General features: G+C 37.6%; 1 protein-coding gene across 6 annotated transcripts in view; it reads right to left on the bottom strand.

The window, feature by feature from the left end:
- Positions 1-21,776, bottom strand: part of ATP10D (ATPase phospholipid transporting 10D (putative)) — a 45,544-nt gene that overhangs the window by 22,856 nt on the left and 912 nt on the right. For 4 of the 6 annotated variants that reach the window (XR_007203653.1, XM_048303712.1, XM_048303711.1 and 1 more), the window contains exons 2-11: positions 12,991-13,269; positions 12,050-12,243; positions 10,895-11,099; positions 8,253-8,338; positions 6,964-7,070; positions 6,080-6,211; positions 5,138-5,265; positions 4,741-4,993; positions 1,143-1,378; positions 313-501 (exon numbers count right to left, since the gene is read on the bottom strand). Coding sequence is in view for 5 of the 6 variants with exons in the window: in XM_048303712.1 (XP_048159669.1) it covers positions 313-501; positions 1,143-1,378; positions 4,741-4,993; positions 5,138-5,265; positions 6,080-6,211; positions 6,964-7,070; positions 8,253-8,338; positions 10,895-11,099; positions 12,050-12,165 (1,452 nt within the window). In the remaining variant the exon portion in view is untranslated. Of the gene's footprint in view, positions 1-312; positions 502-1,142; positions 1,379-4,740; positions 4,994-5,137; positions 5,266-6,079; positions 6,212-6,963; positions 7,071-8,252; positions 8,339-10,894; positions 11,100-12,049; positions 12,244-12,531; positions 12,533-12,990; positions 13,270-21,776 lie in introns of those variants that run through there. The other 2 variants (XM_048303715.1, XM_048303713.1) reach the window with 2 other exon arrangements.

The raw sequence follows: 21,776 nt of genomic DNA, 5'->3' as shown, positions 1-21,776 counted from the left end.
TAAAAAAACCCCCATAACTAGAATATGGAAAAAAATTACAACTGCAATTTGATCTCAAAATTTCTCTTGTAAAAGTTACAAATGGTCAGAGAAACAAAAATATTGAAGCCAATTTATCAGCATTATTTTATTCATTAACTCATTGCACTCCATGTTTTACAGTAATTCCCTTCTTTCTAATAGGACAAACCAGCAGAGGTGAAAAGGATAATTTTTAAAATGTCAGTTAACTGTATTTTTCTTTCTGTAATTGAACCACAAGGAGATTGGTTATTTGCAAATATGGCCAAATAGCCAAAAGCAAGATCTTACCTTCTGACGTGGCTGATTGGGACCTGAAACTACAACGGTATTACAGATTGCCAGAGCAAGAAAGAAGTCAGTGATATACATCGTCTCCAAAGATAACTTGCTGCTAGCTTCTTCTGATTGATGACAGGAATGAAAAGAAATTTGACTGAACTTCTCCAGCAGCTGTGTGTCTGGTACAACATCTGTTTCCTATTATGAAATGAACAAAACTGTCCATCAGGTTATAAACTTAGTCTCTGGAGGTTAAATCATTTACAGATGACCGAAGTGTAGAAGCTCATACAACTTCCCTCCTGTGCTGAGTTGGTTATACCAGGAAACTGAGGAACACTCTGGAATCTTCACTGCCTTGTGTTAGTCCATTGAAAATGGCAAACTTCCTGCCCAAACAGGTAAACACCTAAAGGCTTAGTTCACAGACACTTCAACAGATATTTAGACACCTTCAGGTACAGAAGCAGAGTTTTTTCCTCTCATAACTTCAAATAAATATTGACCATCTAGATACTTCCTATTAAAACCAAAAGAAGATGCTAGAAACCTCTTAAAACAAAGAACAAACTGTTAGTAAGATGAAGTTGGTCATTTCATTTGAAGTGATCATGGATGCAGAGCAGCAAGAGCCGAAGTATACACTACATGAAACAACAGGCATCTCCAATGTCAATTGCAAATGGGATGCAACCAAGCCATCATGAGACCTCTGATTTTGGTGGAAGAGAGAAAGGATTTCTTAAAATGACAAGCAATCTGATCAAATGAGGGTAAAAAGAGATATCCTCATGAGTCACTTCAGAAATTTAGCATCAAATCCAACAGCTTCTACTCACAATGGGACTGCTGAAAGCCATGTGTCCTGAGTGGGGAATGCCACCTGTTTCATCTTGCCTTTTGACTGCAGAGTAACTACCAGACAACTGATTCAAAGACTTTCTGTTCAAAGGTTCACACACAGCTCTGCAGTTGTGCCCCTGACATTTTGATGTACAGGTTGAAGAGCCACACTGACATTCAGCTGAATCTTCATCATCTGAATCCATCTCTTGATAGGATTCCAACCTCTTTGCTAAGGAGAGAGAAACAAAATTATTGTTCCATGAGCAAAAAGAAACATGTCCAAAACACTGCCTAAAGTAAGGAATTTGTTATATAGTTAAGAATAATCCACCATTTATTAAACCTGTAACAAGCCACCACACTGTCTTCTTGTTTGAGCAGCATTCTACTGGACTGAATCCAGAAGAGGGAGCAAGAATGATCAGAGCTCTAGATAACATGAGTCACATGGATACAGTAATATAAGCTGGAGTTACACAGCCTCCAGAAGGGCACATTGATGGGAGTCAAATGCATGTTCAAGTGAAGGGAAATCGCATAGAGATAGGAAATAGCCTGTTTTCTGTGCATACTATGGCTATCAGAAGACACAATGGCCCCATATTATGGCAAGATGGACTCAGGCTAGGTATCAACAAAAACTTGTCAGAGACGATGTGACATATTAGAATGGAATGCCTGAGAAAGCAGTGAATTGGACTTTACTGGAGGTCCTGAAGAAATGAAACAAAAAATTTCATAAAGAATAATAGCAACAATTCTGCTTCTGGTGAGAAAAATGGGACTAGACTTCTTGATGTGTTTTCTAGCCTAGTTATGTTATGATGGATCAGAATTGTATGTCAGGGGATTAACAAATACAGCTGCTAGCAGGAACTCATTCAAACTGTGTTTATTGTTTTGGTATTGGACACCCTCTCACAAACAGATACACATTTTGTGAGTTTTTAATTGAAAAGCAGCTTTCAATAATAAAACTTTGTCTGGACATGTGTAACACCTCTGCACCACAGATATAAACGTAGTTCTGTTCCTACCCAAAAATCAGTGGTGTAAAGAACCTCTGTAGCAAATGGAAACACCCCTATGCTACCATGGTCTTGATTAAGAACATATTCAAGTGTTTGCACTGGAGTTCTGAGAGTGTTTGACCATATGCCAGAAGTTGAAATCTTAATCTGGAAAGAACTGGAACTATGTACACTATTCAGCTTTCAAGTTTTACTTCTCACTGTGAAAACGGCATTCCATGAGCATACCCTAGCACTTCAGTGCCTAAAATCCACAGACAGCATGGAAAAACTGTTCTGAGAGCTGTGCATTGCCTATTTATTTCATTAAAGTGTGAATACAAACACTGGCATCCTAGCAAAAAACCAATGTTAATATACAGACACGTCCAGCAACACCATTAATTCCCTACTTCTTTCTTATTTCAGGTGGTACCTACTGTACAGGAAAGAAGTGAAAAGAGGGATATCATTCTGTTTTATGCAAACAGAAAACCTATCCACAGGTCAGACCCCAGCTCTGTCACTCTAAATGAGAGGGAAATATGTTTATTATGTCACTACTGAGTCCCGTATTTTCTGCTGTCTTCTCTTTCTGTCCCCCATCCTGCCATTTTGCTGAGTCCAAGGAAACAGAGAGACCAGAGCTTACACCTTCCTTGGCAGGCCATCTTCCTGATATCAACATGATATTAGCAACATAGCTCCTTTAAAAAACAGGTAAGTGGGAACATAACAGATTGTGGCTCTCCACAACTACCAACTACAAAATCCCATGAGGCATTGATACCTTTTACTGGAAAGCAGCACCAGTGACTTAGTATGTGTTTGTAGAGGCAGGTTTGGACAACACATGTCCATTCTGCTCTGCTTCCAGGCTGCTGAGAAGCCTCATGCTCTGTCTGAAGTAACATGGGGCACCTCTTACAACACCACACTACTCTACTGCCATGGTTCAAGAGGCACACATTACTTTAGACAGAACACTGCATGGGAGCATCTATGGAGGATTAAACTGAATCACAGGCATCCCTTTACCCTGGGCAATAAAGATATAAACACAGAAATATATGTTCAGATTAGGCAGCTTCTATGTAAAAGACTGTACTGTGTTGCACTGCAACTCTTACCCTATGTAGCATGTCTGTGCATCTGAACAAATATAAACCAGGGCTAAAAACCAGGACCTCTGAAGTTTTTCAAACTAATTTGGTAGGAAGAAACACATGTTTACTCTCCAGGGAAAAGACAGGGCACAGGAGGAAGTAATTATGTACATAATTAACACACTAATAATTTTGGAAGATAACTTTATGTGAACTACTAGCAGAAGCATGTGTAGACATACTTTCCCTGGCACACTGAGACCCGAATCAGCCGCAGCTGCATCACTCACACTACTCTTTGGTTTCTTTTCTGAAAGTTTTCTTTGCTTTAGGAAATGCTCTGAAAATATAATCTGCTTTTTATTTAAGTTGTTCATTCACCTAGTTCAAAACTTATAAACTTTTTTTCTCACTTTGCTGTTGTCATCCTTCCCAGTACAATTATGCAAATCCAAAGAAGCATCTGGAAACCCACACCATAACACTTCCAAAACATGTGCAGAAATTGCTGTAAAATTTGTCTGTAAAATCTGGTCCTGTGACACAACAAAAGAAGGGCTGAACTGATTCATTGCTGTAGCCAGCAGGGTGTGCCTTTCGCTTGCAGTTGTCAGCAATTCTATCTGGCAGCAAACCCATCAAAACCATGGAAGGTTTACTACACATCTGTGCCTCACATGCCCACCCATCACCGTTGATCTCATGGAATATTTGCATTGCTCACCAGCAAAAGAACAAATGTCTGCAGGCACTAGTACATACACATGGTAACTGTAATAAATACTTTGTGGTTTTACATAATTAATAAAATAGCTAATTAAATCATTCATGTCACTCTGCCCAATTTTCTCTTGTGTCTGAAGCTGTATCTTCTCCTGTCTCCCAGAAGACTTCAAGCTGGCTCTCATGAATTATATACTGAAAGATCCTACACTTTTAGACAGTAACACAGTAACTATTCATTAACACTGCTTGTTGACTTTTTGGCTAATAATGAACAGCTGTGTAAGATCTACGTAAGACTACAACAGTCATTTTCGATGAAGGTACTTACCCTTGCAGTATTAACACACACATGGACACACATCTGATTACTTGTACCTTAAAATTACTGTTAAGTAATGTATTAATACTGTTAAGCATGTATTTAATTTGGGTTACTATAGTCTCAAGAGCAAAAGTATGTTGAAGTGGAGTCTTAACATATACTACATAAAGGTGGTACACTGCTAGGACAGTCAACAGGATGTTTAAACCTTAGAATGCTAGGTAAGCATTGGCACTCTAGTTGGAGAAAAAAAAAATAGAGGAAAGAGTAGATGGGCAATTTTTCAGTGTTCTGGGTTCTGAATATTCCACAGAGAGAAACAAAACAGAGTAGGCATGACTTCTCCCACAATGAGTAAAGAATATTTAGTTCATGGTATCAAATATGTTGGAAAAATGATCCAGGTGAACAAAGGTTTGTGTCTTACCATTTTCCTCATGGCAATACTCCTGTCCTGCAATGCTGCACCTCCGAAAAACCATCTTATTTTCAGTGAGGGTTCCAGTCTTGTCCGAGAAAATGTACTGAATCTGGCCAAGGTCTTCAGCAATATTTAGTGCTCGACACTGAATAGTTGAGTCTGTTTTCTCATGGTAAAAATCAATGTCATTCTGTATTAAATAAATTTGTCCCAATTTGACAATTTCAATCGAAACATAGAGAGAAACTGGGATCAAGACCTACCAAAATAAAACACAGGGATTAAATAAAACTGAAGTCTTTGGCCAGTTACAAACATGAAGTAGCTCTACTGAAGCCGAAGAGTTACTTCAAGGGTACAAATGAGATCAGAATGTGACCCATGTTCAAAGCAGACCAGTTACCTGTAATAAAATTATCATCGTCCAGAACATATAGAAGCCTGCTAACACTGGATGACTCGATTTCCCATCTGGCTTGGGGATGTTAAAAAACGGTATTTCCGAATACCTACTTAACCAAATTGCATGACCTTGAAAACAAGATAAAGTCAGTCAGTTTTATGTAAAATGTATCACAGCTCAGGGTTATTGTGTTAGTTGTTATAGTCTGCAGTTCTTTCTAAGCTTTTAAACTACAATTTTATCTCTTGGGGCTTTTTCCCAACAGGAGTCCCAAGTGTCAATACACACATGAATAAACACCTTACATGCATTCTATCAACAGCATCCATACAGCATATCTCAGAAATAAAGAAATATTAACTACACTTCACAAACAGTTTTTTCCCTCCAAAAAAAACAAACCCTCTGGCAATTAATTGTGTTATCCTTGCCTCTCCAGGTTTTAGTCTACCTGCAAACACATCATCTTGTCATCATTTTTAAGTGTAGTCTGAAGAAGTTTTATTAAACATATTTTAAACACCTTTATGATGTTGGAAAAGTTAGTCTGTTTAGATTTACTCGAGCTAATCACTTAATCAACCCCTAAAATAATCAAGTCGGTACAACTCTAGTCACACTAGGTCTCTTACCTCGATGTGCACATGCATCTCATGTTACCTGAAAAATCCTAAGAGAAAGTAGGAGTTTTGCAGAACAGATAGTGAGAAAAAAGAGAAATCAAATGAAGAAACAGGCTCCAGACGCAAAAACTTGCATCAGGAACACACTTTTTAACCGCACCCCAGATCAAACATGACAACTACAACCTTACAGCACTCCCAACTTTCAGGGAATTACACGTGGATAAAGATTGACAAAATGAATTAGCTCCAAAATAAAATACTTCCCATTGTAGGCTGAGAGAGGAAAATAGCAGGAATTTGAGCGATTCTCACCTACCTATTGCACCAGTTAAACACATCAAAAGTAGAAGCAGAACACACCAAAGAATATCAGTGTTCACTTTCCTTTCCAATTTACTGCGCTTGTAATGAGGGCCGCTGTTATTCAGCATGGCTTTGGTTTCATGACCTGCAACCAAAAAAGAGGTTAAATTCTTAAATAACAGGTATCAGAACTGACAAGTGCTTTATATTTCTAAAGCTTTTGGAAACAGAATATTTCTATTAACTAATATTTGAACAGCCATTATAAATATGAGGAAATTAGATTCTCCTACAATACATGTATTCTGTCCTAAAGAAAACTGAACAAGTTACATCAAAATCTGCCATGCATACATTAACTTTTATTAACTTACATTAACTGTCACTAATATTCTTTCCTATAGAAACAACATAATTCTTGACTCTTCTATATTATTTCTAATATTTTCTACAAAATCCTACACCTGTGTTACAACTATCTGTCTGGATACATCATATTGATTAGTGTAAAAACTTCTGCCCTTTCTACAAACTGTAGAACGGAACTAGAAGAACAGCACTAGCTTCAGTTTTGAATAAGAAAAAAGTCCTAAGCAACTCATGCATTTCCACGTCCATTTCAAAATCTCGGTTTACCATTGCAACAAGTTGAGGACAAGGACCTGCTCCCACACAACAGATCTGTCCTTCCTGGAATATCAGGGGTATCAGTTTTTTACTGTTAAAACAGAAACAAACCTAACTCAGATGTGCATTCTTAACATTTCTAGCTACGGCGGCCTTTTGCCAGATTCAAGCTTTTACTCTCCCAATTCCCCTTTGTACAATACTGTTTCTTAGGGCACATAACTATCTTGTTTGCAAGGCAATCTGTGAAAACCAGGGTGGTTCACTAACCTGCATATACCACTATGCCTACCACAGCTTCTGTGTTTCTTACTGTGCATCCTCGGAGCAGTAAGTTTTCCTTGCTGAGACCCACGCGATCCATGTTTGAATGCTCACTGCAAAAGAAAACCACATCAGCTTGTAGGACTCCCGCAATTACCAATCAGGCTTCGCAAAAACATTAGGAACAGATTTCCCAAAGAAGCTGCAAGTCACTGACTGCCATCCTGACATCTCTGATCGGACTTTTCAAATGAATGGAGTAACATGAAAGCAGATCACCCTTGAAAATCCAAGCATGTAGGCATTGCATTACAATTTTTTTTGCATTTACCAGCCTAGCATTTGCCATCTGGCATATGTGAAGGAGGCAACACTACTGAAAAGAGATCCAAGACAACTACTGGAAATCTGAAACCCTATCCCTATTTGTATTATCAGCATCAAAAAATATTTGAAAAAAATATAAAATCTCATTTTAAATATACTGTGAGCACTGTCACTCCTGTGGTATACTTTCAGCGCAGGTATGCCCACTCTTTGTCAAGGTGCTTCCTCAGAGACTAAGATTCATACATATTTATTTTTATTCTCAAATATCTAATGTGTCAGTGTGCAAAGGGAAGAATAAAGACATTCTAACTCTCAAAACCTGAAAATAAGTCACCCCATTAAACAGTATTTTGTTTTCCTATTATCTATATAAAATCATAAACTTGTAAGAATCACAGAATCATAGAATGGCTGGGGTTGGAAGGGACCATAAAGATCATCTAGTCCCTTAAGGTCCCTTCCAACCCTAACCATGAAGGAAACCCCTAACATAAATGCAGCCTAAAGAAAAGACACAGATAGGCACACTGGTCAAAAGGAATTTGATCAACTGACTGAAGGTTACACAAAACAAATCAGAGTAGGAAAGGAAGCCAGTCCTTTCGATTTCCAATTCTAAGCAATGCAGCTTGCCCAGTCAGGCCTTGGTCGAGGCCAAATACTGTAGATCCCATATGTTATGAAGAGCAGATTTAAAACAGGTATTTCAAGTATGAAATACACAATCGCAAAACAGCCTGACCTAAGATGCTGAAAATATTTAATACAAAATAAAAAGCATCAGTGCCCAATTTGCTGCTCAGAAAACCCTTCTAGAGCTCTGTCTGTTGGGCTGCACTTAGGAACGTAATGGTGCAAACCGACCTCTATCCGTATTGTTATTTCTTAAAGCAAACATTAAGAGATCTCTGAAAATTATGTGAAAGCAAATGACAGTAGTTTAAAGAGCCACCAAACCTACTTACACAAAGCCTCGGAAATGACTGAGGTCATTGTTAGGATTCTCACACTCTATTCTACTGGAAAATTCTTCTGGATCAATTTCAGAGACCTAAAGCCGTGGGAAGCAAAAAAACCCCAGAGAACTCAGACAAAATGTGATAGAAATTAAAAACATCATAAATTCAGAGGTTCAGATATTACTATCTAAAATTTAGCTTCTAAACTGTAGGTTGCTGGTGGTGTTGATGGTCTCCTACCCAGCATAAATCAGACTTACACATCATAGGACTTCCTAGTAAATATTAAACACTGGCAAGTATGAGTTGAATTGCTGATATTTTGAGAACACTGGAGAGGACAAAAATGGGTGGAAGGATGAGGAGGAAGAAGGAAAACCAAAAGCAGTAAGAACATCTGAAAGGCAGAGATTTCCATAGATTTTTTCATTATATGAAAAAAAATAAGATGAGGCACTATCTTCTCTTCAAGCAGAATTTCTTGCAAACAGACTTTTTTTTCCAATACCATGACCACGATGGTTTCTGTGCTAACACAAAGAAAGCAGGTAGAGCTTTGCAATGATGTTTGAGACTTACAAGTACCAAAGAAAGGGCTGTTACAAAAGACCAGAAGTACATGTTGCAAACAAAGAGGAGGTGAGCTCTTCAGTGAAAAGTCAAGTGAAACGAGTATCCCGTATTAGTAAGAATGAAACACAAGGAGAAGTAAGAGAAAAGCCAAAAGGCCTTATCTTTGGAATTACCTGCTATTGCGATTTAATTTCAATTAATGGCGTATGAGTATGCTTCTAGTCTCTAGAATAACACAGACTTGCCTCTGGCATAACTGAGTCATTTCCAAGCTGAGTACCTGCCACTAACTCTTTGGAAAGTCATTTGTTCTACTCTTTAAAAAAAACCCCAATGACCAGTTTAAGGTTTCACACTCCCAAGCATAATTCTCTAACTCACAGGTATTACTGAATATATCTTCTACATAATTACAGGTCTCTGAGAAGGCTGTACTCCCTCAACTGGATGACTTCACACGAGCAGAATAGCAACTGTGAGCTTTTGAAACTCAGAAGACATCATTTCTTAACACATACTTTGATAGCTTGATTAAAAGACTTTTTTTGCTATGTTTTGCTGTATTGATGTGTTGCACTGTATTAACCTGAAGTCAATATGAATGCAGCCTTTGACATACAGACTACGTTCAGTCTCTTCGCAAATTTAGTTAACTGTGAAAGACCTGTCTCTCCACTGACCTTTAGCATGTTGAGTTGCACAGGAGGTACAACATTTCTGTAAAATGTTAGACAGAATACTTGATTGATGCTTTTCAAGAATTTTGCACTGTACAATGATTACCCAAATAAGAACTACCCTCAAAGTGAAATAACCAAAGCAGTCGATTCTTTTCTTCTACTGTCTAGAAACCTCTAGATATATATTGCTAGTAGACCCTCTTGTAATATACCTTGAAACAGAAAGCATTGAAACTCTGGGTGTAATCTACAGTGGACACAGCTGTCTACGTTCTGACAGCATAAAACGGAGGTTATAAAAACTATTTCCAAAAGTTGGTATCTTGATACGGACACTCAGATCTTCCTGGACTATAAGTTTATTTTTTCATTATAATCGTAATTTCGGCAAAGCAAGTATTGAAAGTAGAAGCTTTTGTACCTTATTTCTTGAGAAGTGTTCCTACGTTTCCTGGCATAAAAGAGAAGATTTAAATTTTAGCAGAATTAGAATTACTCAGATTTTGTGTAAAGGTCCCTAAAGGAGGGAGACAATAAAGATGGAAACCACTGGAATTTTGCTCTGTGTAAAAATATGTATATACAGAAGGATCAAACAGACCTTCCTGCCTTGCTGTTCTAAGACTAAATCAAGAAATTAAAATAAAAACAGAAGTAAAAGTAAGCATGTGACTGTAAAGGGATAAGCACATCATGCCTTTGGTATTACCATACCCATTAAGTAACGGCACTTAGAGACAACCTCTCCTCACTTCCTTACCACTGCTGTAAATTCAGAACCGGCTCAGGTAATTTTATCCCAGAGGACTAAACAGTCTGTTGTTATGGACAACACTGAAGCTCCCTGCTGCTGTTTCCAGCATGGTGTTTCAGCAGCAGAACTGAAGACTACAGAAATGTCAGGATTCTTTCATCTTTTAATATTGTCTTTTTTGTGTCAGCCTCCAGCATTTTGGCTGCTGGGTATAATATTAAAATATTGTATGGGAGTAACAATGCGTTTGCAATATGAAGAAACAGTGAAAAAGACAATACATGCTCTTCTCTCTAGGCCTTTATATAGAACAGGAGTCCCTTCTAAAAAACTCCAATTTCTCACCCATGACATGTTATCCACCATAAGTAACTACTTGAGGTTTACCTGAATTGTTAATTTCACTGGTTTCCATTACTTGAAATAGATCTGTCTTTCTCTGCATTATGTGAACAGGCAAAGATTTGCTCCAAAACAACTCAAGCAACAAATTATAACTGTGTTACCTAGTACCTTGTTCAGATGAGGATTGCTGAGCTACCATGAATTAGGCAGTCTAGAGGGCTGAGTTGCTTGGGATTTTTTAGTTCACCGTCTGTCATGTCAGCTTTCTTACACCCCTAGAAAAGCACAATTCTCACCTGCTCTGAATATCCTCTCACCACCTGTCTCTGTTTTAAATTGGTTTCTCCATCAAGGCCTGCAGTTTCAATATAACAGATCCCATCCAGGTCACTAGAATATAACAGCACCATGTCAGCAGGAATGATTTCATTACGTGAAAGCCGGACGAAGTCCCCAACATTGATATTTTTCCAGCACTCATCTATGTATTTCTTCTCCTTCCTGAAATACACAGAAGAAAAGTGATTTTTTACAAATGCATAAACTGAAACTGAGAAAAACCTACAAATGCTATTTGTCATGGCTACTACAACACATCAAAAGTGACATTTTCCAAAATACTTGTTTCCCCACATAGAAACAGAGCATGCAATAAGGAAAAAACATTCACTATACTTCCTTAATCTTTGTATTTTTCATGCTTGGAATATCCTTTTATGGTAGGTATAAAAGAAAAATAATCAAGTGTGCAGCACTGATACATACTCAAGGAAGTTTTCTTATGGTTAATTTAGAATACGATAAGTTTGCATTCCTATCTTTTTAGTATCCATGATAATAACTGCCTAGCAGACTTGCCACTAGCAGACTCCATGCCTGACTTGCACTCACAGTCTGTAATATTGCAGTCCTGCACTGTGGAAAACAGATGCCAACATTTGTATCAAACTGTGTGATGCACTCAAATAGAATACTATCTTGCTCTGTTTGGGGAAATGGTATCACATTATGAGTACAACACGATGCCATTAATGAGCGATGAACTAGCAGCCTTTCAATTTCCACGAAGCCATTTTAGAGGAATTAAAAATACACCTCTCAAAACAAATGCTATGTACAACAATGCTTAACTAGTCAAAGTACCTTGGTTAATACAGTACAAACACATGCATGAACTCACTTGCCTCAAAGCAAATTTTTTTTGGCAGATTTTACACTAATTTGATAACCATTTAACAAAACTGGTGATCAAGTCTCAACTAGTCCCTGATCTAAGCAGCCCTGCTTCGAGAAGGGGGTTAAGACTAGATGACTTTCAGAGACCTGTTCCAAATTACATTATTTTATGATTCCATAAGTATCCAGAAAGTAACCAAAAGAATTATCACCAACTTTTTCACATAATAGTCATAATCAAATAACAATAAACCACAAAGACTGTTGTGCCTTACCTGCTATATACTTTGGTTACTAAGTTGTTTATCTGTTTATCCATTTTGTACCTTGAGTAATCTTCCAGACCATCCTTCACTGCAATAATTGTCAGAACCCCTATCAGAGGTAGCATTGTAATTTCTTTTTGGAAAGCTTCCACCAAAGGAACCCAATTTAGGACAACTAGAAATAGGAAATACAATTGGCAACTCTGAAACAAAGAGAAAACACAGGATTTAGCTGTGCTAGCGGACAATGATCCTTATTTCCCCACTCCATGCTCTACAGACATTTAAGTTATCGGCAATTTATCTTTTCTTCACCTGCAATTTAAGAATTATCCAGAACTCTGCTTTCACTCTCCAGTCAATAGATTACTTAGCAACACAGTTGCTTAACAGACATGATCAGGTAATGCAGAAACCAAGAATTTTCCTCTATTTTCAAAACTGTCCTCCAGGCACATGTCTTCCAGAGTGAGGCACTGCTGAATTTGCACTCTCAAATTTCCAGGTCCTTTAAAATTAATTTCATAATCTCTTAGGGAACATGACATGTTTTAAAAAGGAAGCCATCCTGTAACCTCCCTGCATAGCTTGACAAACCAGCAGTTCTCCAAGCAGAAGGAAGATGAAAGACATAAGAGAAGGGGAAAAAAACATATGCAGGAAATAAGCTGAAAATCCCACTGCAGACTGGTGTGTGGGAGTGCTCCAAGAGCAAGGAATAATTCAATAGTCCAAAAAACAGAATAAGCGGAAAGTACACAAGCTAAGGAGAAAAGGACTAGCTCAACAATGATGATACTCAAGAAACTTTGGCCAGATCACATGTATCTTTTCAGAAGTGACAGGTCAGGAGAAGGAATAATTTTTTAATATATAGTAACACACACAAACAATTCAATAGAAGGATTCAGCTTCAGAAGAATTACCACAATCAAAAACGAGTTCCTTACCTGTGAAATTGTTCGAATAAATTCCGTGGTAAAAAATTCAATAAAGTATACCTAGTAGTCCGTATTTTGTTGTTCATGTACAGTTTTGATACTTTTTCATACTCTTCTTTAAAATGACCCAAACAGGGAATCACTATCCTATGTTTGCCAGTAGTTCTTGATGACTGATAGCACTTGCTACTTGAATTGTTGCTGCTGCATTCTCTGCCTTCTGTTGATGTAAGTCGCTGCCAGCGGTATCGGGCCCAGCGGATGGGATCTGCCATTGCACCTGAAACACTTAATAACCCAAGGAGTGTCATCTCTCTAGAAACATTTGAAAATACAGCAAGTTACACAACAATTCTGTGAACGCTTTTCAACAAAAAGTCACAATTACAGTTTGGCATAAGCCTAGGAAAAAAAAGTAATTTTCATAATGAACACAACCCAGACTGTTAATAAGTTATGTAAAGTCAGGAACTTCTGCTTCAAAGATTGAATTTATTGGAATTTCATCAACCCTTTCAGGAGTGAATTTGATATAATTTGATTTCAGGGGTTATATTTGATACAACCCTTTCAAGGGTTAATATCAGGGTACAATTTGATTACTCTGTTTAAAATACACAGTATTTTTGTAATAGCAGTCCACCCACCAGTTTCTCATGCTGTAGTATGGTAAAAGAAGCAGACAAGCTGCTAATTCTGCGGAGAATAGCATTTTGAAAGGAATCCTCACCTCAGACAATGCAGTCCATGCTGATGGTTAACACACCTTATTAAACTCAGAAGTCAACAATCTAGCAATATGCATCTGAATACAGCCTTAGACACGAAGCGAGGAATTGCCAATGAAAGACACTAAGTAGCTATCATGAACGAAAAACTTCTTCCAGTGAATTAGAAAGAGGTTTGAGAATTTTTAAAAACGGATAGAGGACGAATAAATTTCATGCCAATGCTTCTCCTCTATCCACCTAGCTAAGCTCTAGCATTCTACCCAGGAATTTTTTTCCTAAAGAAAGCCGAAGTTCATAGCTATAGGTGATACTCACATAAAGCTATATGCGATGGTCACTTCATCGAATCACCCAATGCAGTCAGAAAATGCCTCTTGCACAAAACATGCTTTAGTAGAAGCCTTAAAGTGCTGGTTTTCCTAACGAAGTTTTTTACAATTTGCAAGTTTTAACTAATGGTTGCTACATTTCTTGTATTACTTATTCCATAGAACAGCATATCGTATATTTGTTTAAAACTAGAAACTGCATGAGCCCAAAACCATCAGTACTTCTTACTGCAGATTACCTTCCTTGCATCTGGTATCTTACTACCTGCATAGACCCTAGGAAAATTTTTGACTAAATCCTTGTCCTAAATTCCCACACAATAGCTGCTTCTAAAACTTGCTGGGTCTTCCTAAATGAAATCTCATTACAACAGACTCTCCTGTGCGGTTATCAAACTATTCCTGATTTTGGCTTCAATCAATTCAAGCTTCTATTCATGTGGTATCTTCCTCTGCTATTGACAAATCCCACTCTATCCCGCTCAGATTCCTCCAAGATGTTGCTCTAAATAGTAATTTTCCAAACTATAAACTTGACTATTTTATCCAACTATCTTCTCTTACGTATCTTCCTTGATTCTTCTATTACAATTGCAGAATTCTTGACACATGAGCACAATGTCCTCACCAGGTCCTCTAAAAATTGGGTAGTACTCATATCTCTATATCAACCCATTCTGTTCTGAAAAAGAAGATTCTCCAAACTTCCTAAAAAGCCTAGAAGTCTGTGTCACTACCCTACAGCTAGAAAGCTTTTCTCTAATGTTTATCTGGCCTCTTCATCTCATCAAATTAAGATGAGACATTTTTGTCCTATCACCATTGGATGTGGATAGCTATTGACTGTCACGATGTCTTGGAAGACTGTTACCATGTACATGAAAATCATGTTCTTCTTTAGAAACCATGATCTGCACATGAAAGAGAAAAAAAATTAAAACCCTCTATATAGTATTTCCTCTCAGCATCCCCTGGAAGTACCCTACTGTTCTTCCAAGGCCCTTCTGCAGTGTTCCCCCAGACAACATAAGGGACTGGTCTGAGGAAAAGGCTTTCCTTTTTTTCTCACTCCTAAACCTTGTGGTCCCAGTAATCATCAGACTACCAAAGGTCGCATGCATATGCAGCTATGTCTGGGACTTCTTAGAGAAGCAAGAAAGAAGTTGTGAAGATTTTCTAAAATACATGGCACCCTCTTATTTTCACAGAATGTGGCATCTTCTATCTTTGCTTCCTCTAACCCTACTGCTTGGGAGATGGTTCTCAGAGGGACTGCCCTCTGCGGAGAGGTTACTACCCCATTTTAGTCAGGGTCAGCCTTTCCTCCAGAAATGGGAACTGACATTTTGAAGCAGCTACTTCACACAAATTAACTACTTTTAATGTAACAGTCATACATATGAACATTGATCTGTACACACACATGAAAAAAAAGCTTCAGTTAATTTACACTGAGCCTGAGAACAAGTCTAAAGCTTAAAAGGTCTTCAAAACTGTTCAGGGACTGCAGAACATGCTGCTAGTGGAGTCTATACATGACTATAAAGATTTCAATACACCTAGAGCTCCCAAACCCCTAAATTAACATGGACCCATCTACAAAAGTCAGGACTGAATTAAAGAACAAAGTACTGAAAATTAAAGAATTTTAAAATATGACCAGCTGAGAAGAGGTAGGTTTGTTTTTTTTTCCCCTGTGATCACAAATTTCGGCAGTTCAACTATTAAAAATACCCCAAACTTCTGGATTTTGGACGGCATCCTTAAGGCTTGGCCATTTTGAGAAAACAACAATTCTCCTTAACTGTCTTTGCTGTGACAAATCAGTAATTGTACAAACAGATTTTATGCAATGAGGGGCCTTTTCAGATAAAGGTTTGCTTTAATTAAAAATGTGCTGGATTATCAGGGAGACTTTTAACATGATTTCTTCTGTTAAATTTATCAGACTCTTTCAAGCTTTCATCTTTAGCATGAATCATACAGGGTGTGTCAATTAACCACACTTTTGCCCAATAATCTGACATATCTCTACACACTGTTACAGTGTACAGTGACCTAGTAGCAAACTTAAGTAAGTAAATGACAGGAAATTTCTCAAGATGCCACCAGCCAGCTATTTGAGCGCAGGTTACATTTGTAGTGAAAATCATGTTTGTTTTCATAAGACCGATAAACAAATATCTGATACTGATGAAGAAGCGGTAAGAGGAAGGAACTGTTTCTCAATCTCCCAGGGCTAATGGGAATGCAAAAAGCTTTAAATAGCAGATCCTGTTCATACAGTGAAAAATATACAGGCAAAATAACCTATACAGCTAAAATATACCTCACAAATTTCAAAACTTCCTAAATTCTAAGTCTTTTTGGTTTATATAACCTATTCTCTTTTGTAGCATTTGATAGCCAGTGACCACTATTTATTAAAAATAAAGCCATTGGGGGAAGAAGGGAGGAAGAGTACTGGACATTTTAACATGACAGCATGTTAAGGTGGAATTCCTCACCACTGGATGAGGAGCTAATAGTTTCAACTGCATATGCAATGCTGCTGAAGAGCAGTCACCCCTCACCACATACATATTCTCCCTGACTCTTGACACAGCTCCAAAACCTCTGCCCACCCTTCCTCATCCTTCCTCAGAGAAACAGAGCTTAAAAAGGAACAGGAAACATCAGATTCAGTTCTGTGCACCGCATATCTTTGTCAGTATCTCCACTATTCTAATGTACCTACTTTTAAGAAAACTGAAGATTGTAGGAATGAGAAATAACTAACACAAACCCACCACATTGGAAACACTGTATGAGAAATAACAAGTAATCTCCTATGATCAGAGAGCTGAATCAGACAATTAACAGACATCTTGGGAAAAAAGTATCTGGATCTCATACTCTGCCATAATGCTCTCTGACTCACCTGGCATTTGACTGAGCTACTATTTTGCAAATGATTTTTTTTTTTAAATTATTTGCATCACCATTTTAAAATAGCACTTTTGAGGTTTAAAACTTCAAAAACCTCTTTTGCATTTTTTAACTCTTTTGAGTAATTTCATTCTTTTTCCTCATTAAATTTGGTTCATAAAGTATTGAACATATTTTCTTCATTCAGAAGGAGTTTCATCAACTTCAAGTTAGATATTTTAAAGGATTAAGTCACCAAAGATCAAATAAAAGCTATTTTAAACATTTTTTATAAGAAATCCCTTCCCTTAAAACATTATTTGACCCTCTTGTCACGTTATTTTTCACAGTCAAGTCTTGAGTTCCCCAGCTAATGTGAATTTAAAGTAGTAACACAAAACAGCAGATATTTCTTTAAACACTGGCAAATGATCCACAAAATGAGTTACTTTGAAGCACTGTTTTTATAAGTTTATTTCTTAAAAAAAAAAAGGTTATGTTTAAAAACCCCAAGAATAATGTTCATGTATTTGAAAACAGGAAGCCTAAATGATCACATAAGTTTTGAGGACAGCCTCACACAAGCTAGCCTGTCCTCATTTTCACACTGTACGCTGTTCAACTGAACACTGCTCAATCTTGCTAAATGGAAATAGTTGATATAGAGGCAACTCAGGTATGTCTTACACTCAAAAAGGGAAGCTCTTGTAGTAAGCTTACTAATGTCACATGATGATGAAATGTAGAAGGGAATTATATGACACTGAATTTATTTGCTTTCTTACTTTTTTCTACACCAGTTCCTTCATGTACTCAGATTCTTTCCTCTTCTTATAGAGCACTTGGAGATATGAAAAACTGGAAGGACTAGATATAGTTAACAGGAAATAGCTGGCTATCATACCTTTGTTAAAGCAAGGTTAAAGCACAGCAGCATCATTTTTACCACAGGACAGATCAACACAATATACTCTCCATGTTTGACCATCCCATATCACAATAAAAATCGGCTTTAAGAACTCTCTGCTAGTGGTAATGCTCAGAAAACCCCTATTTTTAAATGGTCTGTACCCTGGAAGAAGTGCCTTTCATCATAAAGTCCCATGCAGGCATTCTCTTGTATGTGTTTTTCATGTCTATAAATTGTTTTCTTTTCCCATCACTTCCCTTCCATTGTCTCTTGTAAATTCTGTCAGCTTCCAGTTCTGTGAAGTATCACCCACATATCTGCATGCAAGCCTTTGCTCCTAGCTTTCCTGCTGGGGGATGGAGCTGACACTAAAAATTCCTTAGTTCCAGTTATATTATTGGTAGCCTTTGGCAAATCACTTAGCAATCACTGATTCTCCCATATTAGATAATTTCTTAAGATCATCAGCAAAACAGATGTGTAGATAATTTAGCCTGTGTTTATGCTGCTCTGGAACTGCACCTTACTATTATGCTGTGGTCATTTCCTCACATGTCATGTGAAGTGCCCTACCATTCACCCTGGCTTGTCCTAACCACTTCCTCCCTTCTGACAACATCCTTCTCTTCTGCTGTGATCTCCAAATAATTAGTCCTCATTCTTCTTTCAGAAAATTTTTTGTTAAATGCACTTGGTAAATGACATATTTGACAAGAATGTTCCCCAGACCTTTGGCACACGCATGCTTATGGTGTGTGTCTCTGTCCTGTTCCTTCTCAGCCAGTGTGCAGTAGGCCTTCATCTGGGCTAGTTTCCAGTAGGAAGTAATAAATCGATTCTTGGCAAACAGAAATGCAGTCAATAAAACTGCATTATCTTACCTGAAAAATTTCTACAGCACCTAAAAGGTAAACAACTCAGACAATGAATCTCCCCAATAACATCCCTTTTTCTTTCTCTCCACATGAATGTATCAGGATGTTCTGCAGGTCTGAGGTTCTGGGTGACCAGGGAATATAAAAAATGCTAACCTAGATGGTGGTCACACTACACAATGCTATGGAAGAGTGGATCATCCCCAGTCTGCACAAAAGTCCCATTTAAATCTCTTAGCAAGTGTTACTGCACAGGTTCACTAGCACTTTTGTCATTACACTGATAGAACCCTACAAGCGAAATGTTAAAAACTCCTCCTAATCATCTTTTAAAACTCAGAAGCTAGCAGAAAATGAAGATGCTTCAGGGAACCAGGGCCTGAAGATTAAGTTACACTCTGAAGAACAAATACTTCTTTTCTCCTAAGGTTTGCTACTTTCTCTGTAACACGCAACTTCACATCTTTGCAAGCCAATATGAAATATGCTGAGGCATTCTAATAGGCCAAATAGATCTGGGTAAGAAACTTGTGCTGTCAGTTTATGGGACTAACAGCCAAAAACCTGCAGGAATCAAAACTTCAACTTCAGAAAATGATGTGGTTATTTGCAACCATATATTCTGAGATATATTTATAAAAGAGATGTAAGAACTCTTGAATTAAGAGTGGAAGGCAGATGTTAGTATGAAAAGTCAATTGCTGTGGCACTATTTCTCCATGCACTCCTACCTACAAAGTCTAATCTAGCATGGGCAACACTGGAAACTTGCAAGCCTTGAAAAGCCTTGGATCTTAGAAAGGAAATTTCTTGGTTGTGAGTACGTTAAGCCAGCCCTCAACAGCTCTCCACAACTGAAAAACAATCAGCAGGATGCATTAAAACCCAGGAAGTGCCAAGGCCCTGACACAAGGATGTATGCAAGATAATTTAATACTAAACCATGCAGTCATACTGGTTAACATACTATAGTGTGGGAGCAGTATATAAAAGCACAAAATCTGCTTCACCTTGGGTAAAGTTGTTTAGGATGCCAATCAGATCTTGTACCTACAGACTCAACCAAACCATACACTAGGAAATTTTAGGTTTAAATTTCAGAAGAAATAGTTTCAAAATAGAACTGAAGACTGCTGGAGAGTGATCATCTGTGAAAATATTTTACATACTTTTCTCCATTCATCAGAAAAGTTCTGCTTTATGCCCTGTTCTCATGTGCCACATTGGTCTCAAAACTGTAGACCAAAACCTTACAGGTTAAGCCTCACTCTTTTACGACTGTCTTTTCATACAGGTATATCTTTAGCTTACGGCAAGACAGTATTTAGTCACTACAGATGCTTTGCTATGTGTGAAATTCACATGAATTTCACAGTAAGACTAAGGTGTGGACCTTATTAAAAATTTATACTGGTGTTCACGTGATGCAGAAGGATGTGATTTTTTTTTTGGTAGCTGTGTAACTCCCTATGCTACTGTAAATACTTCTAAAAGAATGGATCCATATTGGCAGTATTGCTGTTTTTTAAAGGGCCAAAACTCCATTGTGTAGATAAGGTCTAGTGTACTCACTGAAATTTCTACTGAAAGTACCTGTTACAGCAAGAAACTGTACTTGAGTTCCTAAAATCCTAGATTAGGTGTCTGGGGTTTTTTTTATTCTTCTGGTTTTCTAAGACACCTACATTATCAGCTACTCAAGAATTCCCTAATTTCCCAAGGCATCCACTGAGGTTTTCAAGTCTAATGCTCTAGGGTTAGTGAATTTTTGACAAAACCAACTCTTGTACAACCTCAGGAAGACAATCAGATTTTCCACAGAGCAATAAAACCTGCCTACTGCTTGGGGATATATTGACAGGAATAACCTGTGAATCCACTTTAACCACTAGAGAGTTCCTGTAAGACTATAAAACATGACTCTTGAGATGGTATTTCAGACCTGAAAGTGAGAATTAACCTACAGCAATTGAGGGTTCAATTACAAATGTGTATCTTTAAAAGTTTTATTAATAAAAATGAAGCCAAAATATACAGACGCCTAAAAAAAATATGAAAGGAGTTAAGAATGCTGAAATTCTGACCCTAGAAACCCCAAAACTATTTAAGACACTGGAGAATCAGTGCTGAGAGTAGTTGAACTGATTTAAAAGTTAACACTGAACAGAATTGTTCTCACTTCTACCTTCCACTCCTAGCTTTGTCAACTCCTTCATAATCAGTCTGGTACTTACTGAACCTGGTTCTCACCGCTGTGCAAGACCTTTTACTAACTCAAACACAATAACATTACTGGATTTCCCAATCCATCATTACAGCTGTGAAAGTACTCATGTTGGCACAAGCAAGGTGGGACAGTAATGTCTGATTAGAGAGTATCTTTGAGTACTTATGTAGAGAACCCAATTTCAGACTAGTTTTCACTAAAAACATCTATCATCTCTGGTTATTGCCTTTGAAATTCAGATCATCCAGGGTAGTGGCAATTAATAAAAGAATGTGATCCTCACCTGTCAGTCCTACCTCTTCCTCCTGTGAACAGTAAGTGCCCACGCATTAACTGTAAAAATTCAGTCAGAAACAATGGCTTCAGACCAGCTTTGGAGTCACACAGAAGAGCTAAGTGAACTAAATTCCATTCTGATCTTAGGTAAACCACTGAGTGCCCTCTCTGCTGGAAACCACCATTAATGAAAAGAAGAATAATGACAATTCTGTTACCTCTTGGTGATGATATGAAGACAAATATGGTTTTAAATAAGAGGCTTCTCAAAACTATGGTCATTGATGAGATGTGAATACCCTAAAAGTATTGCTTTGTAAGTATTAAAATAATAGTAATGTTGATACTAGAAGTACATTTTCTTCAGTAGCTGTATTTCTGACAAGAACTTGGACTTTTCTTTCCCATCTTTGTGAATACCTTTCATAACGAAATCCAATAACTATTGTTGTGATCCAACCATGTGAGTGACCGTGTGTGCTCTGCACCCCTCCGTACTTTCTTGAAGTTTCAGGAATTTCCCTGTGACTTATATGGACT

This window comes from Corvus hawaiiensis, chromosome 5 (genome assembly GCF_020740725.1).
Source record: "Corvus hawaiiensis isolate bCorHaw1 chromosome 5, bCorHaw1.pri.cur, whole genome shotgun sequence".
In the NCBI taxonomy this organism is placed as follows: domain Eukaryota; kingdom Metazoa; phylum Chordata; class Aves; order Passeriformes; family Corvidae; genus Corvus; species Corvus hawaiiensis.
The sequence above is the reverse complement of the archived record's forward strand: the minus strand, read 5'-3'. Positions and strand labels throughout refer to the sequence as shown.